Raw genomic sequence first — 26,005 nt, 5'->3', positions numbered from 1 at the left:
CTACATGTTGACCACCAGCACAGCGATGGACAGGATGGGGGTAGACAGTCCATACCACAGTGACCCGGAGGAACCTTTCAGGCTCTCTCTGTTTGATTCGCTTCGATCGGAATTTTCCATGGTACCAGATGGTCTCACTCTTGAGCTGCACAGTTCATGCAAGTTGCCTTCAAACTGTAACTTTTTTGACTCCTTCCGTAGAGACTCCCAAATGGAGGCGGTGTCTGCAGGGCAACCTTCCAGAACCGAGTCTGCACATGCGTGAAAATCATCCCAGGACCTGCACAGAAACATGGCACACAGTAAGTTAACCTACTCAGGTGTAAGAGGAATGTATACACTTAAGAAAACAAAAGTTCAGTGACAGCTATTTCAGTAGTCTTCAACTTTTGTTGGATTAAGGAACCTTACAACATTCTGAGAGACTCTGTGAAGGAACCCCAACCAAATTAAATAACTTTTTAAAACAATGAGAAATTAAGTTAAAATCTGAAAATTTATGAAATACTATTATGGATTATTCAATGGTAACATTTTATAATTATTTCATTTTAGTTTTTTGCAGTAAGTTTAAATGGAATTCTTCTATATTTGCAAATGACCTAAAAATTGTGGAAACTCGTGGGTTTTGGGAAAAATCTGGTTGGAAAATACTAAGTTAGTTCCTTAAGTGATTAGAAAAGTTTATAATAAGAGTACTGTGCTCACTACAGTGGTAATGTCCCTACCTTTGGGCAAGGAAGTCCTGGTTCAAATGCCACCTGCTCCAGAGATGTGTAATAAAGTTGATTAGAAATGTCCATAATAATAACTTGTTACAAGATCACTCTTAAGTTCCATTGGGATTCATCACATGGCCAAATAACTTGCCTGATGCTCTAAGTTGTCTTGTTGACACTAATTTACACTAGCCACAGTAATGAGGGCATTGCAAATTGACAGTACACAATATGAAGTAGGAATACAGTTTATCATCATAGTGTAAGAAAGGCATCATTACTCTTTCAAAGATCTTTCTTGTATTTCATATCAATGGAAGGATTTTCATGGATGGAAATATATTTAAATACTGTAATATACTTTGAATATTTATATGCTTTCCAATACTCATTGAGACATGTCATCCTTGTGCTGGCCAAGTGCATAAGTGCAGATGTATTCTATGCGGCCCTTTCCAAATCAGTTTACTTTGTCTTGTGCAACCCGTCTATGCTGACCAGATATCCCAACCCAATCTAGTCCCACTTGCCAGCACCCGGCCCATATCCCTCCAAACCCTTCCTCTTCATGTACCCATCTCTATGCCTTTTAAATGTTGCAATTGTACCAGACTCCACCACTTCCTCTGGCAACCCATGCCATATATGTACCACCCTCTGCGTGAGAAAGTTGCCCCTTAGGTCTCTTTAATATCTTTCCCCTCTCACCCTAACTGTGGGCAGCATGGTGGTACAGTGGTTAGCACTGCTGCCTCACAGCGCCAGAGAACCTGGTTCAATTCCTGACTCAGGCGACTGACTGTGTGGAGTTTGCACATTCTCCCCGTGTCTGCGTGGGTTTCCTGCGATTTCCTCCCACAGTCCAAAGATGTGCAGGTGAGGTGAATTGGCCATGCTAAATTGCCTGTAGTGTTAGATAAGGAGTAAATGAAGGGGCATGGGTCGGTTGTGGGTCAGTGTGGACTTGTTGGGACGAAGGGCCTGTTTCCACACTGTAAGTAATCTATTCCCTCTAGTTCTGGACTCCCCCAAGCCAGGGAAAAGACTTTGTCTATTTATCCTATCCATGCCTCTCATTATTTTGTAAACTCGAAAAGGTCATCCTTCAGCCTCCGATGCTCCAGAGAAAACAGCCCCAGCTTGTTCAGACTCTCCCTATAGCTCAAATCCTCCAACCCTGACAACTTCCTTGTAAATCTTTTCTGAACCCTTTCAAGTTTCACAACATCTTTCCGATAGGAAGGAGACCAGAATTGCATGCAATATTCCAACAGTGGCCTAACCAATGTCATGTACAGCCGCAACATGACCTCCAAACTCCTGTACGCAATACTCTGACCGATAAAGGAAGGCGTACCAAATGTCTTCTTCACTATCCTATCTACCTGTGACTCCACTTTCAAGGAGCTATGAACCTGCACTCCAAGGTCTCTTTGTTCAGCAACGCTCCCTAGGACCTTACGATTAAGAGTATAAGTCCTGCTAAAATTTGTTTTCCCAAAATGCAGTATTTATCTGAATTAATATCCATATGTCACTTCTCAGTCCATTGGCCCATCTGGTCAAGATTCTGTTGTAATCTGAGGTAACCTTCTTTGCTATACCTCCAATTTTGGTGTCATCTGCAAACTTACTAACTATACCTCTTATGCTCACATCCCAAATTATTTATATAAATGATGAAAAGTAGGGAACCAAGCACCAATCCTTGTGGCACTCCACTGGTCACAGGCCTCCAGTCTGAAAAACAACCCTCCACCACCATCCTCTGTTTTCTACCTTTGAACCAGTTCTGTATCCAAATGGCTAGTTCTCCTTGTATTCTGTATGATCTAACCTTGCTAACCAGTCTCCCATGGGGAACCTTGTCGAACGCCTTACTGAAGTCCATGTAGGCCACGTCTACCACCCTGCCCTCATCCATCCTCTTTGTTACTTCTTCAAAAAACTCAATCAAGTTTGTGAGACATGATTTCCCATGCACAAAGCCATGTTTACTATCTCTAATCAGTCCTTGCCTTTCTAAATACATGTACGTCCTGTCCCTCAGGATGATGTGTTCCATGATCTGTGACTCAAGGACACAATTGAACTTTGAGTTTGCCTTCACCTGCCAGTTGTAGAGAAGGTAGTTGAATCATCCATGTCTGCCTACCAATTTGGTTGCCTATTGCCTTCAAGGGAATGTGAAGTCAGGGTTGTCTGCTGTTTTGGAGGAGCAGGTGCTGGACTGGGTTGGACAAAGTTAAAAATCACATAGTACCAGGTTACAGTCCAGCAGGTTTATTTGGAGACACTAGCTTCTGAAGTACTGCTTCCTCATCAGGCAGTGGTCAATGAAGAAACAGCACTCCGAAAGCTAATGCCTCCAAAAGTCACAAAAGGAGACATTAAGACTGGTGACAAAAGCTTGGTCAAAGAGATACATTTTGTAAAGGTCTACCGAAAGATAAAGAAGTTAGGGGCAGAATCACAAAACTAGGCGTTGGCAGCTAAAGGCATGACAATCATTGGCAGAGCAAAAATAATAGGACATGTACAGAGCGGTGAGGGATTGCAGCAAACATGTAAAGAATCATAGTGTTTCTGAATGTAGTATGTAATTGTCAGTGAGTATGAATCCACTATGGGTCACGTTTTCCACAGTAACCATATTAACAATGCAAAATGTTGCTCATGTTAGCATTATGTCAAAGACCCTGCAGGGCAACTCCAGACAGAGAGGACTTGTCTGAGTGCACAATAGACTTTTAAAGATGACATAAGCACAAAGGACGCTGGTCTTTTTTGGCAAATATCTGCAGAGTGGCAAGTTATTCTGGAATGGTGTGTGGTAAGATGTGATGCTGCACCTCCCGTTTATCTTATGACCGTCAACTTTTCTGACTAGTGCATTATGTGGCTTTTTATCAATTGATATTTGGAGGTCCTTGCAAATCACATCAACCACACTACTTTCATCTCTGTTATCCCATCATAAAAATCTCAATCAAGTTGATTAAATATGATTTGCCGTTATAACATCTCTGTGGATTGAAAAAGTATTGCCATTCCATCTCAATTTCTACCCTTAATTCCCTCAGTTTCATTTCATCTTTCAATATGGTCCTTATGCTTTCTGATACCCTAGAGATTCTACCCCACCGATCTATAAAGTAGTAACTGGGCTGCAAGACAGAATGGGGGAAAGGATAGCACACATCCTCTGCTGCACGAGACTAAGTGGGGACTTTGATCAAGTGGTATACAGAAAAGAGCAAATAGAAACACACAGAAATGCTTGGTGCATTGTCAGATCTACAGGATAGACGCTTATCACTGTCAAGAAGCATGGTGGAATATGGTTCTGCTTTGGCTTGTGGCTTCATGCAGGTTTGGAGCCCAGTTTTTCCAATGTGGAAGTGGTGACCAACTCTATGCAGATAGTTGAGGATCAAAACATGATGCAGTGGCTGGTGGCTGAAGTCTCATCTTCCATTTCAACACAGGGCAAAACCACTCAAAGTCTGAGTGGATGCTATAGGTGATATCATGAAATCTGGGCTTGTTGCCATGCAAGCCCTGACTGCTGCCAGCATTACTGTAGACACCAACATACAATGGGGGTTCACGGGATTACAAAGGTCCAGCAATCCGTGCTTCAACAAATTGTGGATTGTTGAGGGGCTGCTGCAATGAAGAGTGTAGCTCCACAGAGTACAAGCCTGCTACCTCCCCCCCAGGTGACCACATTCATGCTTACTCCACTGCCACTTAGGCAATGCCCCTGCTGTTGCCTGTTTGCGAGCTAAGACCACTATCACCTATACTGAGGTAGTGAAGTCCAAACCCAAGCCCTCAAGGCTCCTTGTGATGGGCTTCCAAGGGTACCTACTGACTGAAAGTCAACAGCCTTCCACAGCAAATTTTGGCTATTGGGAGCACTAGGTCAGACAAAGACATGCAGAAAACACGTATTAATGCAATGAATAGTTGAGTTTTACATGTGTCATTGGAAATCCTGGGGCATAAAGCTGTTACAAAATGGATGGATTGTGGCATCTTTTATTTTCAGATTTTGGTCAAGGATATTGTGATAGTTGATTTTAAAAAAAGGATAGAAAGATAAGGAATTGTAGAGCAATAATGATATGAGATATTTTCAAGGGAAGCACTATCTGATGAGATGTTTAGGATGAGGAAGTCCTGGATGCCACCTTCTTCCATTTCCACCGACACGACGCTCCCTGCCCCCCAGCTTACCCACCCCCAGCTTCCACCACCACACCCCCCAAACTTCCCACTTCCCACTCACCATCACTTTCTTCCTGAGAACTTAGTGGAATTTGATTACTCGCTACTGTGAGTATTGATGGTCACTGAGAAGTGGCCCGGGCAGTGGAACTACTTTTTAAGAATATTGACATGCTGTGACTGTATGTGCATTGGCCACATATAGTCAGGTGGCAGGGGGAAGTCAGGAGACCCATGTACAGTGGGTAGTTCTTGAACCAGAATGTGACATTTTACTGCCAATATAGCTCAAATTGTGAGAGTGGATAAAAACATTCATCACGCTTATGCTCGTGCATGGTCACACACCAAATACATGTTCAGGGGAGTGTAACCCTTGTGATTCTCGTACATCACCCCAATGAGATGTAGTACCACAGAGCCACACGCCTGCAGCTGATGGCTCAGCCATCACTGAAAATACAACTACTTGAGCAAAGCCTGCTTTTCCTATTTCTCTCTGATTAGTGAGAAAACAATGAATTCCTCATTCTCACATACAGGACCTCAAAGATCTCCTGGATGCAGCAATTCCCAATCAACTGAGAGACATTGATAATGTCATCAACAACATATCCTTAGGAGTACAAATTGAGGGTAACAATGTCATTAATGTCCACTCACAGGGCCATTCTAATCTGAATCCCTGTCTTTAGATCCGGTTAGAGGAGGTGGCTTGGTCACTGCTCCTGCCTGAGGTGGTGATAGAAAAAGTGCTGAGAACCTTTGGTAGGTGCAGCTTTCTGTTAACAGTCCTCCCTCCTTCTTCTTCCAGATGCAGCTTTTCCTTTCTGCTGTCCATGCTGCATCTCCTTGTGGTACTGAAGTCCAATATGAACTACAACTGTAGCACACATGACTGAGAAAAAGCTTCCTGCTCAGTAGCCACAATAATCCACTTTACTCCTTGCAAAGGGTGAGCACCACTCCCTACTGACCAAAATGGTTGTATGAGTTGCTTCAGCAACACAAAACACATAAGATGTCCTGTAACTGTGAAATTGTCAGAAGAACATCAAAAGTGCCTTAATTGAAAGGCTTTTAAATTGCACTAATGAGGAGTGAGGGTCCCTCGTGTGGTTACATTTTTATCCTTTCTGGTCTCTTGTGATAATGAAATCAGTAGCTTTACGGAGCCCAATTTTAGACCTGGTGAATTTACTAGACATCAGAAATGACTTGCAGAAGTTATCAATCCAAGTGCAACTTTTTTGGTGTTGCCGTGAGGAATTTGCAAGCTCGGATCTCAACCAGTTTTCATTTTTTTATTGAAGCACATTAAAATAGATGCAAGGACAGCAGCTGTTACCAGTTCCCTGTTGACCGAACTGCCCCAGTAATTTGCTTGTGAAATATTATAAGGTTATTGAGGTGACAGAGATATATATAGAAATAACACTGCAATTGGAGAGTGAAGGTGGAATGAGAGGAGGGGGAAAAAGAAAGCTTTTCTGTTATCAGCAGCTAGAAAGCAGGGCTGTCAATTTGACTCCAACCGCAGCCACAGGAGTGAGGGAAGATGGTAACAGACCTATGACAACATCAATAATAATGAGAACTAACTTCGGATGCACATGGATGGCCTCTGCTGAGTCACAGTGGTCGATGCAGAAACAGCAGCTGTGGATGACTGTGGGATATCACTGTGGGAGCTCCCTGCTCTTTTACCCTAGAGGGTGGGACACTGAGGTAAAATGATGAAAGCAGCATTCACGTACATGAAAGAAAGACTTTCATTTCTGTAGAATCTTTCACAGCCTCATGACATTCCAAGGTATCTCACAACTATCATTATGAGCTATCGAATTTAGTCACAGTTGCAATGTCAGAGATACTGTAAAACTGTGGGTATTGTTTAGACCCACAACAGCAATGAAATAAACGACTGGGTAATCTTTTTCTGGAAAAATTCCCTTTCCTTTTTTTAAAACAATTTCATAGGATCCTTACTACAACAATAACCTGCATTGACATAACATATTTAATGCTATAAAAGGTGTTTCACAGCAATGTGACCAGACAAAGTGATACTCCGTTTGGTCAAAATGGCAGGCTTCAAGGAACATCTAAAATGAAGAGAGAGAACAGAGAATTTTAGAGAGGGCATTCCAATCTGTCAGGCCCAGGCAGCTGGAAGTGTGGGTATGCTCAATGTTAGGAGATGTTCAAGCGTTCAAAATTGGAGGAACAGGGAGATATAGGAAAAAGGTAGGGCTGAAGAAAGTTATTAAGAAAATGAGAGGACAGACCATGTATCAACTTGAAAATTTAAATTGTGGCCTTGTCAGATTTGACATCAAAATAGATCTGAGAGCACAGGAGTGATGAATGACAGAACTTACCCTGACTTAAGAGAAAGCTTTCTCTTAGTACTGCACTGGTGATTTTTGTACTGAAGTCATATTTGTGGGTAAGCATAATAGCTGAGGCACGGCTGATATCAAACTACTTTAATGGGTATTGTTGAATGCAGACAAAAAGGGCTGGTGCCAATGTTTGAGTGACCACCTTTACCAACGCCCTGTGCTTGTGACCATTGATGAAGAAGCAAAATACTACAATGGATCTGAGAGGCAGGGTAACCAACAGACCAGTTGTCAGAAAACTCACAGGATTGGCTAGAAAATCAGTTTTTTACTAGGCCCATTGTAACTTTCCATTGACATCAATTGGACAGAAGGTGAAGTCAGCATTAGACCTGTTCTAAGGGCCATTTCCCATGATTCCAAGCAGCTGAGGAACAATGCGCAGGAATAATGGTGAAGGAGGGTAATAGTGAGTGACACTTCATGGGGATTGGATTCATTCACTGGCAAGGGAGGCAAGGGGAAGAGTTCAGTCACTGGTGAAGGAGCCACTGGATGAGCATTAAAGTTTGGTTAAGAATACCGCAGTTTTATTGATCTGCCTTATCTACAGCTAACAACCTGTAAACTCATTGTCTGCACATTTAGATCTCAGAAAAGTAGCTCAGTCACAGCAAACGTCAGTTTAGGGTCCTAGATTTTGCCCTGTGATGTTACATGAGGAGCAATTAGCATTTGCAACTTGTCCAATAGTCAATGTCATGTCACTTAGCTTACAATTCCCTATTAAAGCACTGCTCAAATTTTAAATAACTCTTTGCATAGGGAAGCCTGGTCACCATGGGAGTCAGGTAACTGACAGTAAAATGCCACAATTTCTATTTCAGTTAAGGATGATATCAAATCAATATAATTTGATAATCCCATAATGTATTTAAATCACAGATCTGGTTAAACATTTAATTGTGTAAAGAAATTTTTTGAAAACCTCCTGCTTTTGTGGATTTGTGGCTCAGCATGTTCAAACAAACAAATGATTGATCATATGAAACTGGCTGCAGAAGACAATCCATTTTTAAAAAAATTAAGACAATATCTAGCCTTAATGAGCAAATTAGCATGAGAGTGGACCCTGGAATTACATTGATAATGCTGCTGTTACTGCCAAGTGGTTTCAGTCACAGAAATACTTACGTATGCAGCCAGCCTAACTCATATTTATTTGTCTTCTGTGTCAACATTTTGATATATTTGTAAATCTATTAATTCTGAAACATTTTAGTTATCATGTCACACCGCAATCCTGTTATGCCTTAATATCCTCTACTGCGACACGTCTCAATATCCTCTACTGTCATACCTCAATATTCTCTACTGTCATACCTCAATATTCTCTACTGTCATACCTCAATGAGACCTAAGAAGCAGGAGCAAAAGTAGGCTGTTCAACCCATCATATCTACTCCACTATTCAATAAGATATGGCTGATTTGATAATCCTCAATTTTGCTACTTTTTCCAAATCCCTAGATTTCCTTACTGATTAAAAATTGTCTGTTTTGGCCCTGAATATATTTCATAATCCAGCCTCAGCAGTCCTGCAGTTTCAAATTCCACAGCTTCACAACCCACTGGAGAAAAAAACAATACTCTTCATCTCTGTGTTAAATTATGAAGTTATGCCCCGGTGTTAGACTCTCCCAAAAGAGAAACGACCTCTCTGTATTTAATCTGTAAAGCCCATTAAGCTTATATTTTCAATAAGGGCTCCTCCTATTCTCCCAGAAACCGCAAATTCCTCTGTGCTGTGGCTTTCTGCAGTCTTTCCCCATTTAAATAATGCTCTTCCATTCATCCTGCTTTCTTTGATCATTGGAGCAAATAACTGACTTATCCTGCAGTCTTTCACATCAATAACCTCCAGTGTGATACATAAATATTCTTCATGTCATGCAGTATTGTCCTCCAGGGTGGAACATCTTTACCCTCCAGTGTGGCATTTAATTAACCCCTAATATAAAGTGCTTTGACAATCTGTCCCTTCCTAGGGTACTTCTATGCATGCCATTTAATGTGGAACAACAACAGGAGAAAACATAAGAGTACAAATTAATCTGAATATACATCACTAAAGTTTTATATATGTGGTTTATATAAAGGGTGTTTGATAAGGTTCCCCACGATAGGCTATTATAGAAAATATGGAGGCATGGGATTGAAAGTGATTTAGCACTTTGGATCTGAAATTGGCTAGCTGAAGGAAGACAAAGGGTGGTGGTTGATGGAAATGTTTATCCTGGAGTTCAGTTACTAGTAGTGTACTGCAAGGATCTGTTTTGGGCCACTGCTGTTTGTCATTTTTATGAATGACCTGGATGAGGGCATAGAAGGATGGGTTCATAAATTTGCGGATGACATTAGGGTCAGTAGAGTTGTGGATAGGGCAGAAGAATGTTGTAGGTTACAGAGGGACATAGATAAGCTGCAGAATGGGTTGAGAGAAGGCAAATGGAGTTTAATGTGGAAAACTGTGAGGTGATTCACTTTGGACCGAGCAACAGGAATGCAGAATACAAGGCTAATGGTAAAATTCTTGGTAGTATAGGTGAGCAGAGCGAGCCCGGTGTCCGTGTACATAGATCCCTGAAAGTTGCCACTCAGGTTGATAGGGCTATTAAGAAGTCATACAGTGTGTTAGCTTTTATTAGTAGAGGGACCAAATTTCGGATCCATGAGGCCGTGCTGCAGATGTACAAAACTCTGGTGCAGCCATACTTGGAGCATTGCATGCATTTCTGGTCACCATGTTATAGGAAGGAGTAGAAGCTTTGGAAAGAGTTCAGAGGAGATTTATTAGGTTGTTGCCTAGTATGGAGGGAAGGTCTTATGAGGAAAGGCTGAGGGAATTGAGGCTCTTTTTGTTGGAGAGAAGAAAATTGAGAGGTGATTTAATTGAGATATATAAGATAATCAGAGGGTTAGATAGGGTAGACAGTGAGAGCCTTTTTCCTCAGATGGTGATGGCTAACACGAGGAGGCATAGCTTTAAATTGAGGAATGATAGATATAGGACAGATGTCCGAGGTAGTTTCTTTACTCAAGAATGTGGAACGCACTGCCTGCAACAGTAGTAGACTCACCAACTTTAAGGGCATTTGTGTGTGGGCTCTGCCCACACTGTATCAAAGTCTTTACCAAGCTTTTCTGCAAAAGAGACTCTGTTCATATTGACAAGGTCCATAAATGTTATGTCAAAATGGTGCTGCACATAATGTTGAATTTTCTTAGTCCTGTGGTGACAGGCTTTGAGGTGGTGGAAGGCAGGAGATCCAAGTCAGGTTGGTTCCCTGATTCAACCTCACCACTGGAGAGGTTTCTCCACTGGCCTGGGAAGTGAATTGGCGGCCCACTACATATAAGCAGGCAGGCAATTTACAAACTTCCAGCTCCAGTTAGGACCCAGATTGTGTCCGGTTCCACGAAGGCAGCCTCCCTGCCCCAGGAAGGAGACCCAGCGATGCTGGAGGTTCCATTCCACCATGGAAAAGGGGTGACAAAAGGCCGTGCCCTCAAACCAAACACTTCTGCTAGAAGGTCTTACCTCTCTTAGACTCTGTGAGATTCTCATTTAGAATTAAACATCCAGTAGTGTCTCCATGTTGTTACACTCCTCACCTTTTCCTACCTGCCTCACCAGGCTGAGCCTGCCAACCCTCTGACTGGAGAACACACAATTAAAAGGATACCATGGGAAGTTTGCTCAGTCAGTCTCCCTCCCAAATGTGGTCTCAAGGGCTCCTACCTGTCCCAATGCTGGGAATCCAGAAGGGCCTAGGAACATTCTGCCTTCATTGTTTGCTTAAAAACACAGAGCAGCTTGAATTATATTTCTTAGAAATGAGAGTTTAATGGGAGATAGTGGAATAAATAGGGAACGTCATTAGGAGAATCTGGAACATCAACTCAACATTGGAACTGAGTCAGTTAGAGGTGAATTCAGGGAAAATGTCTTTACATAAAGACATGTGGTTGGAAAACGTTGTCCCCAGAACATCCTCAATTTGAAATGATTAAATCAGAAAAAGATACAGTACTTACTTCAAAAGTAAGGGCTAGATAGAAAGGCTAGAAATTTGAAATTTAACAATTAAATACTTGTACGATTAACAAAATGGACTCATTCTATTTCTAAGAGAGAAGCACCAAATGGAAATCAGAAGCTGTTCCATTGGAAAAGTGTGAAACTTAGTCAAGAACTTAACATTTTTAAAGATTTATACAGAACTTATACATCTGGAGAAATGACATAGTCTAAAGTCTATGCTTTATATGACATCTCACAATGCTTTCAAGTGATGTGTTGATGAGGCACCAACACAGACATTTGTAGTATTACCAACCAAGGAAAACTCTTGGTAGGGAATTAATGTTAATTATTGCCCTTCTTTCTCTTTCCTCAAAACCACCTGCCAGCCTGCAGTAAATGTTTTTCTTGCTGCCTGGATGTAAAACTGATATTGCTGAATGGCTGTGCATTAAAGTTTCCAATGATTTTAGTGGATGTATATCACAGAATCACAGAATTGTTGCTGAACAAAGGAAGACATGCAGCCCGTATTGCCTGTACTAGTTCTGTTATCTAGTGCCAATCTCTGACCTTTTCCCCATATTTCTAAACACCATTACCATTCAAAAAATTATCCAGTGCCCTCTTGAACCTGCCTCCACCAAAATTCCAGACAGTGCATTCAATACTTTAACTGCTTGCTGTGGGAAAAAGTTTTTTCTCAAATCATGATTGCTTCTTTTAAATCTACACCATCTTTTTCTTGTTTCTTTCACAATTGGTAGCAGCTATTCTCCATCTACTCTATCCACCCTGCTTTTGAAAATCTCTATCAAATTTCCTCTCAGCCTTCTCTCCAAGAGGAACAATTCCAGCTTTTTCAATCTGTGGGTATAACTGAAGTTCCTCATTCCTGAAACCATTCTTGTGAATCACTTCTGCACTCTGTCCAATGCATTCACGTCTTTCCTATAATGTGATGCCAACAACTGTACACAATAATCCAGCCAAGGTCTAACAAGTATATTGTAAATCATCTACTTTCCAAACCAGTTGATCCAAATGCCATGTCAGCAGCAGCAACAAAATGAAAACATAACTCTTCCCAATGACCCATTGATCTCATCTTCATGCGCCTCCTGGTTATCAGCCACAGTTGATGGCCCTCTTAACTCTGAGTCAGAAGGTCGTGGGTTCAATAGATTAAATTCCCTACAGTATGGAAACAGGCCATTGGGCCCAACAAGTTCACACGGACCCTCCGAAGAGTAACCCACCCAGACCCATTTCCCTCTGACTAATGCACCTAACACTATGGGCAATTTAGCATGATCAAATCACCTGACCTGCACATCTTTGTGACTGTGGGAGGAAACCAGAGCACCCAGAAGAAACCCATACAGACACAGAGAGAATGTGTAAACTCCACGCAGAGTCACTTGAGATGGGAATTGAAGCCAGGTCACTGGCGCTGTGAGGCAGCAGTGCTAACCACTGAGCCATCGTGCTGCCCACTTGTGCATGACAATTTAGGCGGACACTCCAGTGCAGTAGCATGAGAGTACAGCACTTTTGCCGGCCATGTATTTCAGATGAAATATTAAACCAACACCCTGTTTGCCTTGTTGGATGGGTCTAAAAGATCCCGTGGCATTATTATAAAGAAGAGCTCAGCAGTTATCCCCAGATGCAGAGCCAATATTTAATTCCGAATCAAAATCACAAGAACAGTTAATTTGATTACTGTCACCTTGCTGTTTGTGGGAGCTTTCTGTGCACGAATTGTAAAGTATTTTGTAAATGTTGAACTGTTTTGTTGGCTATTAAGCACTTGGAACGTTTTATAGTGGTGAAAGGCACTATACAGATGCAACTGTTTCCCTTTCTTGTCCTTGGAATGATAGTTCATTATTTTTTGACAGGCATAAATGAGTTTCTGTGGTTGCTGATGGGCCAGGGAGCATCATGAGCTAGTTTACTCCCACTTGTCTGTTAAACCACCTTTGGAAAAGTAATTTGGAGGTGCTGCTGTTGGACTGGGGTGTATAAAGTTAAAAAAATATACAACACCAGGTTATATTCCAACAAGGTTATTTGGAAGCACAAGCTTTTGGAGCGCTGCTCCTTCATCAAGTGGTTGTGGAGAATAAGATCATAAGACACAGAATTTATAGCAAAGGTTTACAGTGTGATGTAACCAAAATTATATATTGAAAAAAGGCCTGGATTGTTTGTTAAGTCTTTCATCTTTTAAAATGACCATGTTGGTTTCAGTTCTTTCATTGTAAATCTAAGAATATTTTTAAAGTTACGTTCTCAAGTGAACTTTCACAGTAGGTACCGTGTCAGCTCAGATAATAAATTGAAGGTGTGAGGTTAAAGTTTGTCTGTCTGTGCCCCAATGTTCAGACTGATTCTATTTCTAAAAAAGGGATTTACAGAATCTTACATGGATTCATGCAGTTTTTGCGCAAAATAAAACATAATTCTGCAAGTATAAATTCACCGCACAAACGTGTGTGTGCATGTGGGTGTGTGTGTGGGAGTGATGGGGGTGTGAGTGTCTGTGAGAGTGTCTGTATATGGATGTGTGTGAGTGTAAAGGGATATACATCGGTGAGGGGCTACATGTGTGGGTATGATTGAGGGGTGTGCATATGTGTGAGTCTATGAGAGACAGCTTGTGTGTGAGAGAGGGTGTGTGTGTGTGGGGGGGGGGGGGGGGGGTGGCGGCAGGAAGAGTGTGTAGTGCAGTGGGGTCACCTGTAGTGTGACAGGAACCCAAGGTCCCAGTTGAGGACATCCCCATGGGTACCCAACTTGGCTATCAACCTCTGCTGGTGGCCACTTTGTGTTGTTGCCTGTCCCGAAGTCTGCCTTGAGGATGGTCACCCGAAGATCTGAAGCCAAACGTCCCAGACCGCTGGAGTGTTCTCCAACTGTTGATTGTTGTGCAGTGTCCATTCATCCATTGTTGCAGCCTCTACTCAGTCTCGCCAATGTACCATGCTTCAGGGCATCATTGCCTGCGGCGTATGAGATAGACAACTTTGGCCGAGTCACATGAGTACCTGCCCACGTACATTGTGGGTGGTGACCCCACATGTAATGGTGGTATCTGTGTTGACACTCTGACACATCTTGCAGCATCTGCCGTGTCAGGGTTGTATTGTGTTGTCCTGAAAGCCAGGCAGTTTGCTGAGAACAATGATCTGTTTGAGTTTTGGTGGCTGTTTAAAGGCAAGAAGTGGAGGTGTGGGGAAGGTCTTGACGAAGTGCTCATCCTCATCGATAATGTGTTGCAGGTCACGAAGAACATGGCATTGTTTTTCAGCTCCTGGGAAATACTGGACAATGAAGGGTAACTATCAGTTGCAGCTCGTGTCTGTCTCTGAGGAAATCATTACGGTTTCTCGCTGTGGTATGTCTGAACTAGCAGTTGATAAGTTGAGCATCGTATCCCGTTGTTATGAGGGCATCCTTGAATACTTCCAAGTGTCTCCTCATGTTACTCCTCGTCTGAACAGATCCTGTGTATGCATAGGGCTTATTCGTAGGGGATAGCTGTTTTAATATGCCTCGCGTGGAAGCTGGAGAAGTGTAGCATTGTGAAGTTATCTGTGGGTTTGCAGGAAAGTGAGGTGCTGAGGTGCCCATCCTTGATGGATATGCATATGCCTAAGAATCAGACAGATACTTAAGAGTAGTCCTTGATGAGTTTGATGGTGGGATGAAACACGTTGATATCACTGTGTAGATGTTTCAGTGACTCCTCACCATGGGTCCCGAGGAAGAAAATGTTGTCAATATACCTGATGTATAGAGTTGGTTGGACATCCTGCATAGAGAAGACATCTTGTTTGAACTTGTGCATGAAAATGTTGGTATATTGGGGTGCAAATTTCGTGCATCTGGATGAAAAATTGGTGTCAGAGGTGAAGACGTTGTGGACAAGGATAAAGCAGATGAGTTGTAGGACAGTGCTCAGAGATTGGCAGTTGTTGGTTCAAGTACTGAGGCTGTTGCAAAGATGTCATCATTGTGGGGGATGCTGGTGTAAAGTGCTGATACGTCCATTGTGATGGCGAATGTTCCCAGTTCGACTGATCCATGGGTGCTGAATTTCTGTAGTGTTGTGACAGAAGCTGGGGGTCCCCTATACAATGGGTTTCAAAATGCCTTTGACATAGCCAGAGAGGTTCTCACACAGGGTCCTAATGCCCGATACGATTGGAAGTCTTAGCGTGTTGGCTTTGTGTATTGTCAGAAGGCAGTAGGAGTTACCTATATGAGAAATATGTGGGATGAGGGCATGTAGGGAACTCTGAAGGACTGGATCCAAAGACCTGTTCAATGTGTTTAGTTCATGGGTATGCTCTTTGGTCAGATTGGCTTGTAATTGCCTGTAGTGTTCCTAGTTATTCAGATGTCGGTACACTTCTGTGCAGTAAGCTGTTCTATTCTGAATGACAATGGCTCCTCCTTTATCTGCTAGTTTGATGACAATGTTGCGATTGGATTTGAGAGCATGGATAGCATTCAGTTGTGATCGAGTGATGTTTTGTTATACCTTGTGTGTGCAGGTGATGAATCTGGCATTTATATATTTCCTGATGGTTTGAGCATACATGTCAAGCCCAGGGCAGCGGCCCTCTGGTGGGGTCCAAGTTGACTCCTTCTTTGGTTGCCCCTCTACCAATCCCTGTGATGGCTGTTCCAGTTCCTCGATGGGCTCATTGGAGAATTCTCAGAGTCTCATTCATCTGATGAATTCCTCCGTGTCTGCTGCAAGACCCACAGGGTCCATTTTGGTGGTGGAGCAGAAATTGAGACCCCTGCTAATAACTACAATCTTTTCTGGTTAAAGGGTGTGGGGGTCGATAAGTTGACAATCGACTTCCCTGTGGTGATAACGTTTTCCATGGTGGTGCCAGAGCAGGCTTGGCTACTATGGACAAGCCCACATAACATAGGATCTGTTCAGGTGAGGAGGATCTTGGAAGTCCTCAAGGATACCTTCATGACAACGGGGTACGATGCTCAACTCATCGACTGCCAGTCCCGATGTGCCACAGCAGTAAACTGTAACGACCTTCTCAGGAGATGGACACGGACAGCAGCCAACAGGGTATCCTTCATTGTCCGGTACTTCCCAGGACAATGCTATGTTCATTGCAGCCTGCAACACATTGTCAATGAGGATGAGCACCTCGCCAAGATCTTCCCCACACCTCCACTTCTCGCCTTTAAACAAACACCAAACCTCAAACAGATCATTGTTCGCAGCAAACTGCCCAGCTTTCAGGACAACTTTATACAACCCTGACACGGCAGGCGCTGCAAAAGGGACACCACCCACCACATACACGGCATGTACTCATGTGGCTTGGCCAACATTGTCTATCTCATACATTGCAGGCAAAGATGCCCTGAAGCATAGTATATTCGTAAGATCAAGTAAAGGCTACAGCAATAGATGAGTGGACACTGCACAACAATCACAAGCCAGGAGTGTTCCCTCCCAGTCGGGGAACACTTCAGTGGTCGAGCACATTTGGCTTCGGACCTTCGAGTGACCATACTCCAAGGTGGACTTCGGGACAGACAACAACACAAAGTGGCCAAGCAGAGGCTGATAGCCAATTTCGGTACCCATGGGGTTGGCCTCAACTGAGACCTTGGGTTTATGTCACACTACAGATGACCTGACTGCACTGCACCACACACACACACACACACACACACACAAAAGCTACAGACCCATGCACTCAATGCAGACCCTCTCTCATGCATAAGCTTTCTCTCATACATTCACACATACACTCCCACACTCCCACTCATACACGCATCCTCTTACAGACGTATACCCCTTTACACTCACTCTCTCACAGACACTCACACACCACCCTCCCCACACACACCCAAAAATATGTTTGTGGGGTGAATTTGTACTTGCAGAATTACATTTTATTTTGCTCAAAAATTGCAAGAATACATGTAAGACTCTGTAAATCCCTTTTTTAGAAATAGAATCAGTCTGAACATTGGGGCACAGACAGACAAACTTTAACCTCACCCCTTTAATGTATTATCTGAGCTGACACAGCACCTATTGTGAAAGTTCACTTGAGAATGTAACTTTTAAAAAAGTTCTGGAATTTATTTATGAAAGAACTGAAACCAACATGGTCATTCTAAAAGATGACTTGGAGGTGCTGGTGTTGAACTGGGGTGGACAAAATTTAAAATCACACACCGGGTTATAGTCCAACAGGTTTATTTGGAAGCACTAGCTTTCAGAGCGCTGCTCTGTTATCTCATGTAAAAGGTGAGAGACTTAACAAACAATGCAGGTCTTTTTCAATATATCATTTCAATTGTAAACTTTTGCTATAAATTCTGTGTCTTATGGTCTTATTCTCCACAACCACCTGATGAAGGAGCAGCACCCTGAAAGCTAGTGCTTCCAAATAAACCTGTTGGACTATAACCTGGTGTTGTGTGATTTTTAACTGTGGAAAAGTGGAATTTCTATGCCTGACCACCAGGAGAACCATCTCCTTGTAGCAAATATCTATAAGCTCACCGGCAAACTGTGTCCAGTTCCTTCACTTCTTCAGCCTCCCCTTCGATATTTTTGGCCAGGCTATCTCCCAACTTCAACAAACATTCAGCAAATCCTTTGTATATGTGATTACATTTCATGCCAGTCGCACCAGCTTCACTGAAGAGAAGAGCTGGAAGTTAAAGTGAAGATGATTACACATATCACAGGGTTAGAATGAGCCTTCAATAATAAACAGTACTTTACAAACAAGACCTGTTTGCATTTGCCACTCTTATTTCTAAGTGATCTTAGACTGTTTTCTTCAAAACGAAACATTTGGTCTAATTTTCTCCCTTATTTACCTCACACTAGTTTAGTTCCTATCCAGTTGAGAAACCGCCCTCAGCAAAGTGATAAGGCTTGAGAAGTTGTAAAACGATCTAGCCTGTGAATGTTTCTTTAAATCACTGCTGTTCTCTTCTGGAACAAATGCCTTCCTTTAGAAGTGTTATTTCAAGATTACTTTTGTTCCAACTGAAAGTTGCATTGGCTGCAAAAAGGATTTCTTCATGCTGAGATTGTATAACCAGTGTGAATGCAATGGTCAATATAATACCCCCAGCTAGCAAAGCAGCCATTTGTGTCATGTTATCACACAGGCACAAGCAAGGTTAATATATAATGCTAATTCAAGATGTATACAAGCAGCCCGTGCAGCTGGAAATGAAACATGGGCAGGGGCAGAATTGACCAGTGTTAAGTGTCCTAAGGTACTAGTCATTTGCATTGACATGAGTCTAGTTGCATTCAAATAGTAACACAAGAGCTAACTGAGCTAAAAGCCAAGATGGTACTATGAGCAGTCCTAGACACCGCACCTTAGAAACATAATTTCTGATAAAGTTTGAAGTAGCTTTGCCAGATTGATACTTTGACTCCACCGAATAAATTGCGAGGAGAGATTACCCACACTAGGTCTGCATTTCCTGGAATTTATAATGGTAAAGGTTAATTTGATTAAAATGTCAAGATATGTTGGGTGATAGATTGGTTCGAAGGAAACTATTTCTGCTGGTTAGGAAGTCTAGGACTAGGAGGCATTGTATAACAATTGGAATTACTTTGAGGGTGACATCAGAAGAGAAAACATTTCAAGACAAGGTTGTAAAAGTTTGGAAATTTCTTCCATAAATGCGAAATTAATTGTTCATTTTATCTGAGATTGATTGTTTTTGTTCATCAAGTGTATAAAAGGATATGTGATTCACTGGTAGTGTCGCTATCTCTGAGAGAGGTGGACTGAATTCTGGTCTTACCCATTCCAGAGGTGTGTAATAGAATTTTGTACACTTTATAGGAAATATATCTATAAGGGGGTACATGCTAAAGACAGAGTTAAGTCACAGGTTGGCTATAATCTTAAGTAGGAGAAAGTGAGGACTGCAGATGCTGGAGATCAGAGCTGAAAATGTGTTCTTCAGGGCCATTCCTGAAGAAGGGCTTATGCCCGAAACGTCGAATCTCCTGTTCCTTGGATGCTGCCTGACCTGCTGCGCTTTTCCAGCAACATATTTTCAGCCATAATCTTAAGTAGCAAAACAGGTTTGATGGGCAAAGTGTTCTTCTACTGTTCTTTAGTTCCAACATTTCTAATCCTGAAACACTTCCCATCAACACAGAGGACAACTCGATGTAAACCTTTCTGAGAGATTAGCAGCAACAAATTACTGTCACTCTTTTCAAAAGCAAAACTAATCAAATGCAAGTCATGGAGTCAACATCATTCTGACTACATCCAATTTGGCCAATAGCTCTTTGCCATTTCAAATTTTAAGTAAGGAAAGAGGAACAGTCCCATTTCTGATGAAGGGCATATGCCCAAAATGTTGACCCTCCTGCTTCTTGGAAGATGCCTGACCTGCTCTGCTTTTCCTGCACCACCCTTTTCAAGTTGAACAGTCCCACTGGCCTGATGTAGCAATTGTCTGTTCATCACAGGACAGAATACTTTAGGTAACCTTGCATCCCGACCTGAAATTCACCTGGACTGTCTCAGACCCCTCCCTCCCCTTCCTAGACCTTTCCATTTCTATCTCGGGCGACCGACTCAACACAGACATCTACTATAAACCGACTGACTCCCACAGCTACCTGGACTACACCTCCTCCCACCCTGCCCCCTGTAAAAACGCCATCCCATATTCCCAATTCCTTCGTCTCCGCCGCATCTGCTCCCAGGAGGACCAGTTCCAACACCGCACAGCCCAGATGGCCTCCTTCTTCAAGGACCGCAGATTCCCCCCAGACGTGATCGACGATGCCCTCCACCGCATCTCCTCCACTTCCCACTCCTCCGCCCTTGAGCCCCGCTCCTCCAACCGCCACCAAGACAGAACCCCACTGGTTCTCACCTACCACCCCACCAACCTCCGCATACAACGTATCATCCGCTGCCATTTCCGCCACCTCCAAACGGACCCCACCACCAAGGATATATTTCCCTCCCCTCCCCTATCAGCGTTCCGCAAGGACCACTCCCTTCGTGACTCCCTCGTCAGATCCACACCCCCCACCAACCCAACCTCCACCCCCGGCACCTTCCCCTGCAACCGCTGGAAATGTAAAACTTGCGCCCACACCTCCACACTCACTTCCCTCCAAGGCCCCAAGGGATCCTTCCATATCCGCCACAAGTTCACCTGTACCTCCACACACATCATCTATTGCATCCGCTGCACCCGATGTGGCCTCCTCTATATTGGTGAGACAGGCCGCTTACTTGCGGAACGCTTCAGAGAACACCTCCGGGCCGCCCGAACCAACCAACCCAATCACCCCGTGGCTCAACACTTTAACTCTCCCTCCCACTCCACCAATGACATGCAGGTCCTTGGACTCCTCCACCGGCAGAACACAACTACACGACGGCTGGAGGAGGAGCGCCTCATCTTCCGCCTGGGAACCCTCCAACCACAAGGTATGAATTCAGATTTCTCCAGTTTCCTCATTTCCCCTCCCCCCACCTTGTCTCAGTCGGTTCCCTCAACTCAGCACCACCCTCCTAACCTGCAATCCTCCTCCTGACCTCTCCGCCCCCACCCCACTCCGGCCTATCACCCTCACCTTGACCTCCTTCCACCTATCCCACCTCCATCGCCCCTCCCCCCAGTCCCTCCTCCCTACCTTTTATCTTAGCCTGCTTGGCTCTCTCTCTCTTATTCCTGATGAAGGGCTTATGCTCGAAATGTCGAATTCTCTATTCCTGAGATGCTGCCTGACCTGCTGTGCTTTGACCAGCAACACATTTGCAGCAGAATACTTTAGGGCCAAGCAGTTGCCTTCAGAATGGATGAATATTTGACTGAGCTGGTCTTGATTCATTATGCTTACCAAAGCCAAAGAGAATCTACAATACCAAATATTATCACTGAGGAGTTGAGGCATATAACATAGCTGGAAAGCTGAAAACTGAAATATAAGATTGCACATTGCCTACTGCGAAAGACAGTTACATAATAAGAGAAGAAAAACCTGCTTTTATGTAGCACCTTCAGATTGTCTCCCTGAGTGCATTATATGCATTTAGGTTTTTTAGAAGTGTTGTAACATAGGTGACATAGTAACCATTTGCTGCGACAAGCTCTCACATGGAACAATAAGGCAATGACTGGATAATTTGCTCTTCTTAATGGTGTTTGATAAGAAATGAATATTGACCAGGACAGAATGGAGGATTCTCCGATTCTACCTATTCCCTTTTAAATATTGCCTTTAAACCCATCTGGGCAGAATTAACACTGGAATGTGGGCTGATGAATGGCTAATGTAATTTCACATTAGCAAATTAAAGGTACTGCAATTAGAGAGGCAAAGCAGACTGTGGGAATACAAGCAAACTGTCTCTAGGTAACCAACAAGAGAAACCTCCGGCAATACGTGGATAGTTTACTAAAATCAACAGTACAGTGAGTGTCAGCAATAGGGAAAGTCAATCAGTTTGTGAAATATCTAAGGATAAAGTACAAATCTCCAGAGATGCTGTTAAATATGTACAAGGCATAGGTATGATCACACCTGCAGTAATGTGTACAGTTCTGCTCACCATTCTACAGCAAGGATGTCCAGATATTAGATGCAACACAGAAAAGTACAACTTGGAACATCTGAGCCATAAGGCGATGTTGAGAAGGCGAGCACAGAAGAACAGACAATTGAGCTGTTATAATTTGTTGGAGAAACCCACAAACTCTAGAAGTAGGGGACATGGTTTAAGCTTAGAAGTGAAAAGGGAGATAGCTTAGAAGTTTTGTTCAGAGAGTACTGAATAATTGTGAAATGGACAGACCAAGAAGGCTAAAAGAAATTCAAGCTAATTAATGAGGTATTTAAGGGAGTGAATGATTGAGAGTTATTAACTATTGCAAGTGCAGTCTTTCCAGTCTTATATAATTCCTATATTCCTTTATTCACTCATTCTGCTGGTATGATTTCAGTCATCAATACTACTTTAGAAACAAAAATATATCTTGCAGGATCTTCTGCGCAATTTATATCAGACTGAAATGAACTTTTGCTCTCTGTTAACACCGGCATAGTCCCATAAGCAAGAGACAAGTGTTCTGCTCTTTAAACACTGAGTTCACATACAGCAGACTATTCACATCTGATCATCGTGAAATGATTACCTCCTCCAATCTCCACCCACCTCCCACTTCCTCAATCCATCACCCAGAGAATAATGGGCTGCTGTAAACAATGAAAGAAAAAGGTTTTGACATGTGGTCAGCATGGACCAGTTTTTGGTCAGCATGGACCAGTTTGGGCCAAAGGGCCTGTCTCCATGTTATAGAGCTCTATAATTCTATGGCTATATGTGTTATTGGGAATGGAAAAAAGATACAATAAATTGTAACTAAGAGATGGTCTGATAATGCATAATGAAGCAGGTTAAAATTACACTTTAATATGTGTGAATTGTTTCCTTCCAAATGAAAGACAGTTGTGAGTTTGGATCTTCAGGTCTTTAATAATTTATGTAACATGTACATGCACTTTACTGAAATTGAACTATATGGGAGGCCATGACTTAGCAGCAAATAATGCAGTCACCTTGTCTAAACTAATTCTGCTATGCCCTTTAATCAACTTGCTCCCGGCTGTTGCATTTGTTTGAGAGATCACTTTGTAAAAGAACACAGATATTCTGAAGCTATCTGCTATCTGATCTCACACTAAACGTAATTTAGCTAATTGTGTGATTGATAATAAACAGTGACAGTATGCACATTGTCACTACAGAGTTTCAGTTTTGTTGTATTGATCAATGCACGGGAAAGCAATGCTGTGTTTTAGATAAACCAAGTAAGAACATTAGAAAATAGAAATAAAAAACAAAGTATATACTGAGGATTGGTCATTAGCTCACCAAGCCCACATCCTTAAAATTACTAATTATAAACTGGCCAAATTTAATAATTGCCAATTATTAAATAATGCACACTTTAATGGGGATCTACTGGAATATAATTTAGACATTGTGTTTTAATCAAAAGATGTGCATAAAATATTGTACTCCATCAAATTAAAGCATTTCAAAATCAATATTCAACAAAACAATGATCAAAAACATTCCTTCAATTACAATAAAACATACAGTATAATGGTGCAATTTATCATAGAATGGGCTGGAAATGATGAATATGTCAAGTAAGAGCGGTGAATCTCTCTAAAATATAGGCACAAACACCAAAATAATGTGGAGAGGGTGATCATGAAAAGGTTCTAATGAAGAGTCACCAGACTTGAAATGTCAACTCTCCTTTCTCCCCATAGATGCTGCCAGACCTGCTGAGTTTCACCAGCAATTTTTTAAAAATTCTCTTGTGGAGCGTGGGCATCACCAGCTTGTCAGCATTTATTACCCATCTTTAGTTGCCCTAGAGAAGGTGGTGATGAGCTGCCTTCTTAAGCAACTGCAGTCCATGTGCTGTAGGTAGACTCAGAATGCCCTTATAGAGGGAATTCCAGGGATATGACCCTTTGACAGTGAAGGAACAGCAATATATTTCCAAGTCAGGATGGCGGTATTCCCATGACATTGCTGCCATTGTCCTTCTAGATGGAAGGGTTTGTGGGTTTGGAAGGTGCTTTCTAAGGATCTTTGGTGAATTTCTTCAGTGCATCTTGTAGATAGCAGCAGTGTGTACTGAATGTCAATGGTGGAATGAGTGGATGCTTGTGGATGTGGTGCCAGTCAAGTGGGCTGCTTTATCCTGGATGGTGTCAAGCTTCTTGAGTGTTCTTGGAAATGTACCCACCCATGCAAGTGAGGAGTATTCTGCCACACTCCAGACTTGTACCTTGTAGATAGTGGACAAGCTTTGGGAGTCAGGGGGTCAGTTACTCATTATAGTATTCCTAGTCTCTGACCTGCTCTTGTTGTCACTATATCTACATGGGAGGTCTATTTGATTTTCTGGTCAATTGTAACCCCCAGATTGTTGATAGTGGGTGATTCAGTGACAGTAACACAATTGAATGTCCCCAGTAGTTAGATCGTCTGTTATTGGAGATGGTCATTGCTTGGCACTTGTGTGTTACAAATGTTATTTGCCACTTGTCAGCCAAAGCCTGGATATTGTCCAAACCTTGTTCATGCTCTGTGACAGTATCTGAGGAATCATGAATGGTGCTGAACAGTGTGGAATCATCGGTCAACATCCCTGACCTTATGTTGGAAAGAAGGTCAATGATGAAGCAGCTGAAGATGGATGGGCCTACGACACTGCCCTGAAGAATTCGTGCAGAGATGTTCTGGAGCTGAGATGACTGACCTCCAACAACCACGGCTATCATCCTATGTGTGCCAAGTGTGACTCCACTCACTGAAGAGTTTGCCTCCTGACTCTCATTGTATCCAGTTTTGCTAGGGCTTCTTGATGCCACTTTGTATCTTGAAAGGATTACCTGCCATCCTGCCAAAAATATTTTGTATACTCAATACTGCCTTATTCTCCACCTCCAAATTATGGAATTCCTCTTGCTGTTTCCTCCAAACTCAAATCTATATTTATGGTTGCATGTTTGAACTAGTAACAGGACATTACCAACATTTTCCTTAATTTAACTATCTAATCTTTTTGAAATCTCCACTAACAAGTATTAGAGAATAAATCCTGGTTCTGGATTCTTGGTCACTGATACAAGATTGGTCGTGATCCAGAAAGGTTTGTTATCAGATGGTGTTTACACATGGGGAGCTGAGGGAAATCCATGGATGTACATTTGGAGGGATTCCGTCACCTGTTTCTTGTCAGAAACATTTACTGAAGGATGTGGTTCACAAAAAGGTGCAAGATGACAACATCACTGATGATCTGGTATACAGCCACATTGGTAACGTGCCTTAGATTAGAATGTGCTTCAGTCACAATTTTCACATGGATCAATTGAACTTGCATAATTACTAAGATGTAGATTAACACAATGGGATTGGTGAACCCAGAAGTTCCAAGAGGGAATCCTGAGGTTCTCCAAACTAATTAGATTTCCAACTCTCTGCAGCCATGCACCATAAGTAGAATATTTACAGAATTCTACATTACGTAGTTTTCCTGCAATTTCTTTCTTAATTTCAGAATATGATTTCTGTACTTCTATCCTTTCTTATACAGTAAGCCATTTTTCAATGATAACACTGCTTTCATCTGGTGCCATCTTTTTGAAATGACAGTGAAGGGCACCCTATGCATTGAGACCTTTGCATAGATTAGTTTTGAATTTCATTGCCCTGAACAGCTAATGGCATTCTGTTTTCTTTTCTGGGTGGAAAGAGGATTAAAATCAATGCTGAGAGTCAAGGTCAATTTTGTAATGACAACCTCTGACGACAATGATGCACTGTGACATGTTGTGTCAATGATGCTAACATATTGTATGTTTCCAAGCAATATCTAAGAGTTTGCAGCAATGTTTCAGTGACAATATGCACTTTTAGCTTATTATTCACTCTCCTAAGTTCCCCAACCACCAAGTTAACCAACAAGATGATCAGTTTTGAAGAAAATATGCATATAGGTTTACTAACCATTTGTCA

General features: G+C 42.4%; 1 protein-coding gene across 1 annotated transcript; it reads right to left on the bottom strand.

Annotated features, from left to right (window-relative positions):
* On the bottom strand, positions 1 to 24,765 carry nrn1la (neuritin 1-like a). Its single transcript, XM_060838347.1, has 3 exons — positions 24,558 to 24,765; positions 17,950 to 18,100; positions 1 to 280 (listed from the first exon to the last, which is right to left on the bottom strand). The coding sequence occupies exons 1-3, from the start codon at positions 24,763 to 24,765 to the stop codon at positions 1 to 3; spliced, it is 639 nt and encodes a 212-aa protein (XP_060694330.1).
* Positions 24,766 to 26,005: the final 1,240 nt, after the last annotated feature.

The sequence above is a fragment of the Hemiscyllium ocellatum genome, chromosome 17 (assembly GCF_020745735.1).
Source record: "Hemiscyllium ocellatum isolate sHemOce1 chromosome 17, sHemOce1.pat.X.cur, whole genome shotgun sequence".
Taxonomy (NCBI): Eukaryota; Metazoa; Chordata; class Chondrichthyes; order Orectolobiformes; family Hemiscylliidae; genus Hemiscyllium; species Hemiscyllium ocellatum.
The sequence above is the reverse complement of the archived record's forward strand: the minus strand, read 5'-3'. Positions and strand labels throughout refer to the sequence as shown.

What these genes read in the sequence shown, in the direction of transcription:
- nrn1la (XM_060838347.1), bottom strand. Translation starts at nt 24,765, where the DNA reads ATGATAGCCGTGGTTGTTGGAGGTCAGTCATCTCAGCTCCAGAACATC. An exon ending in TGTCACAGAGCATGAACAAG is followed by an intron (nt 18,101 to 24,557) that starts GTTTGGACAATA and finishes TTTAACTTCCAG; the next exon opens with CTCTTCTCTTCAGTGAAGCT. An exon ending in GAACTGGACACAGTTTGCCG is followed by an intron (nt 281 to 17,949) that starts GTGAGCTTATAG and finishes GTTTCTGTGCAG; the next exon opens with GTCCTGGGATGATTTTCACG.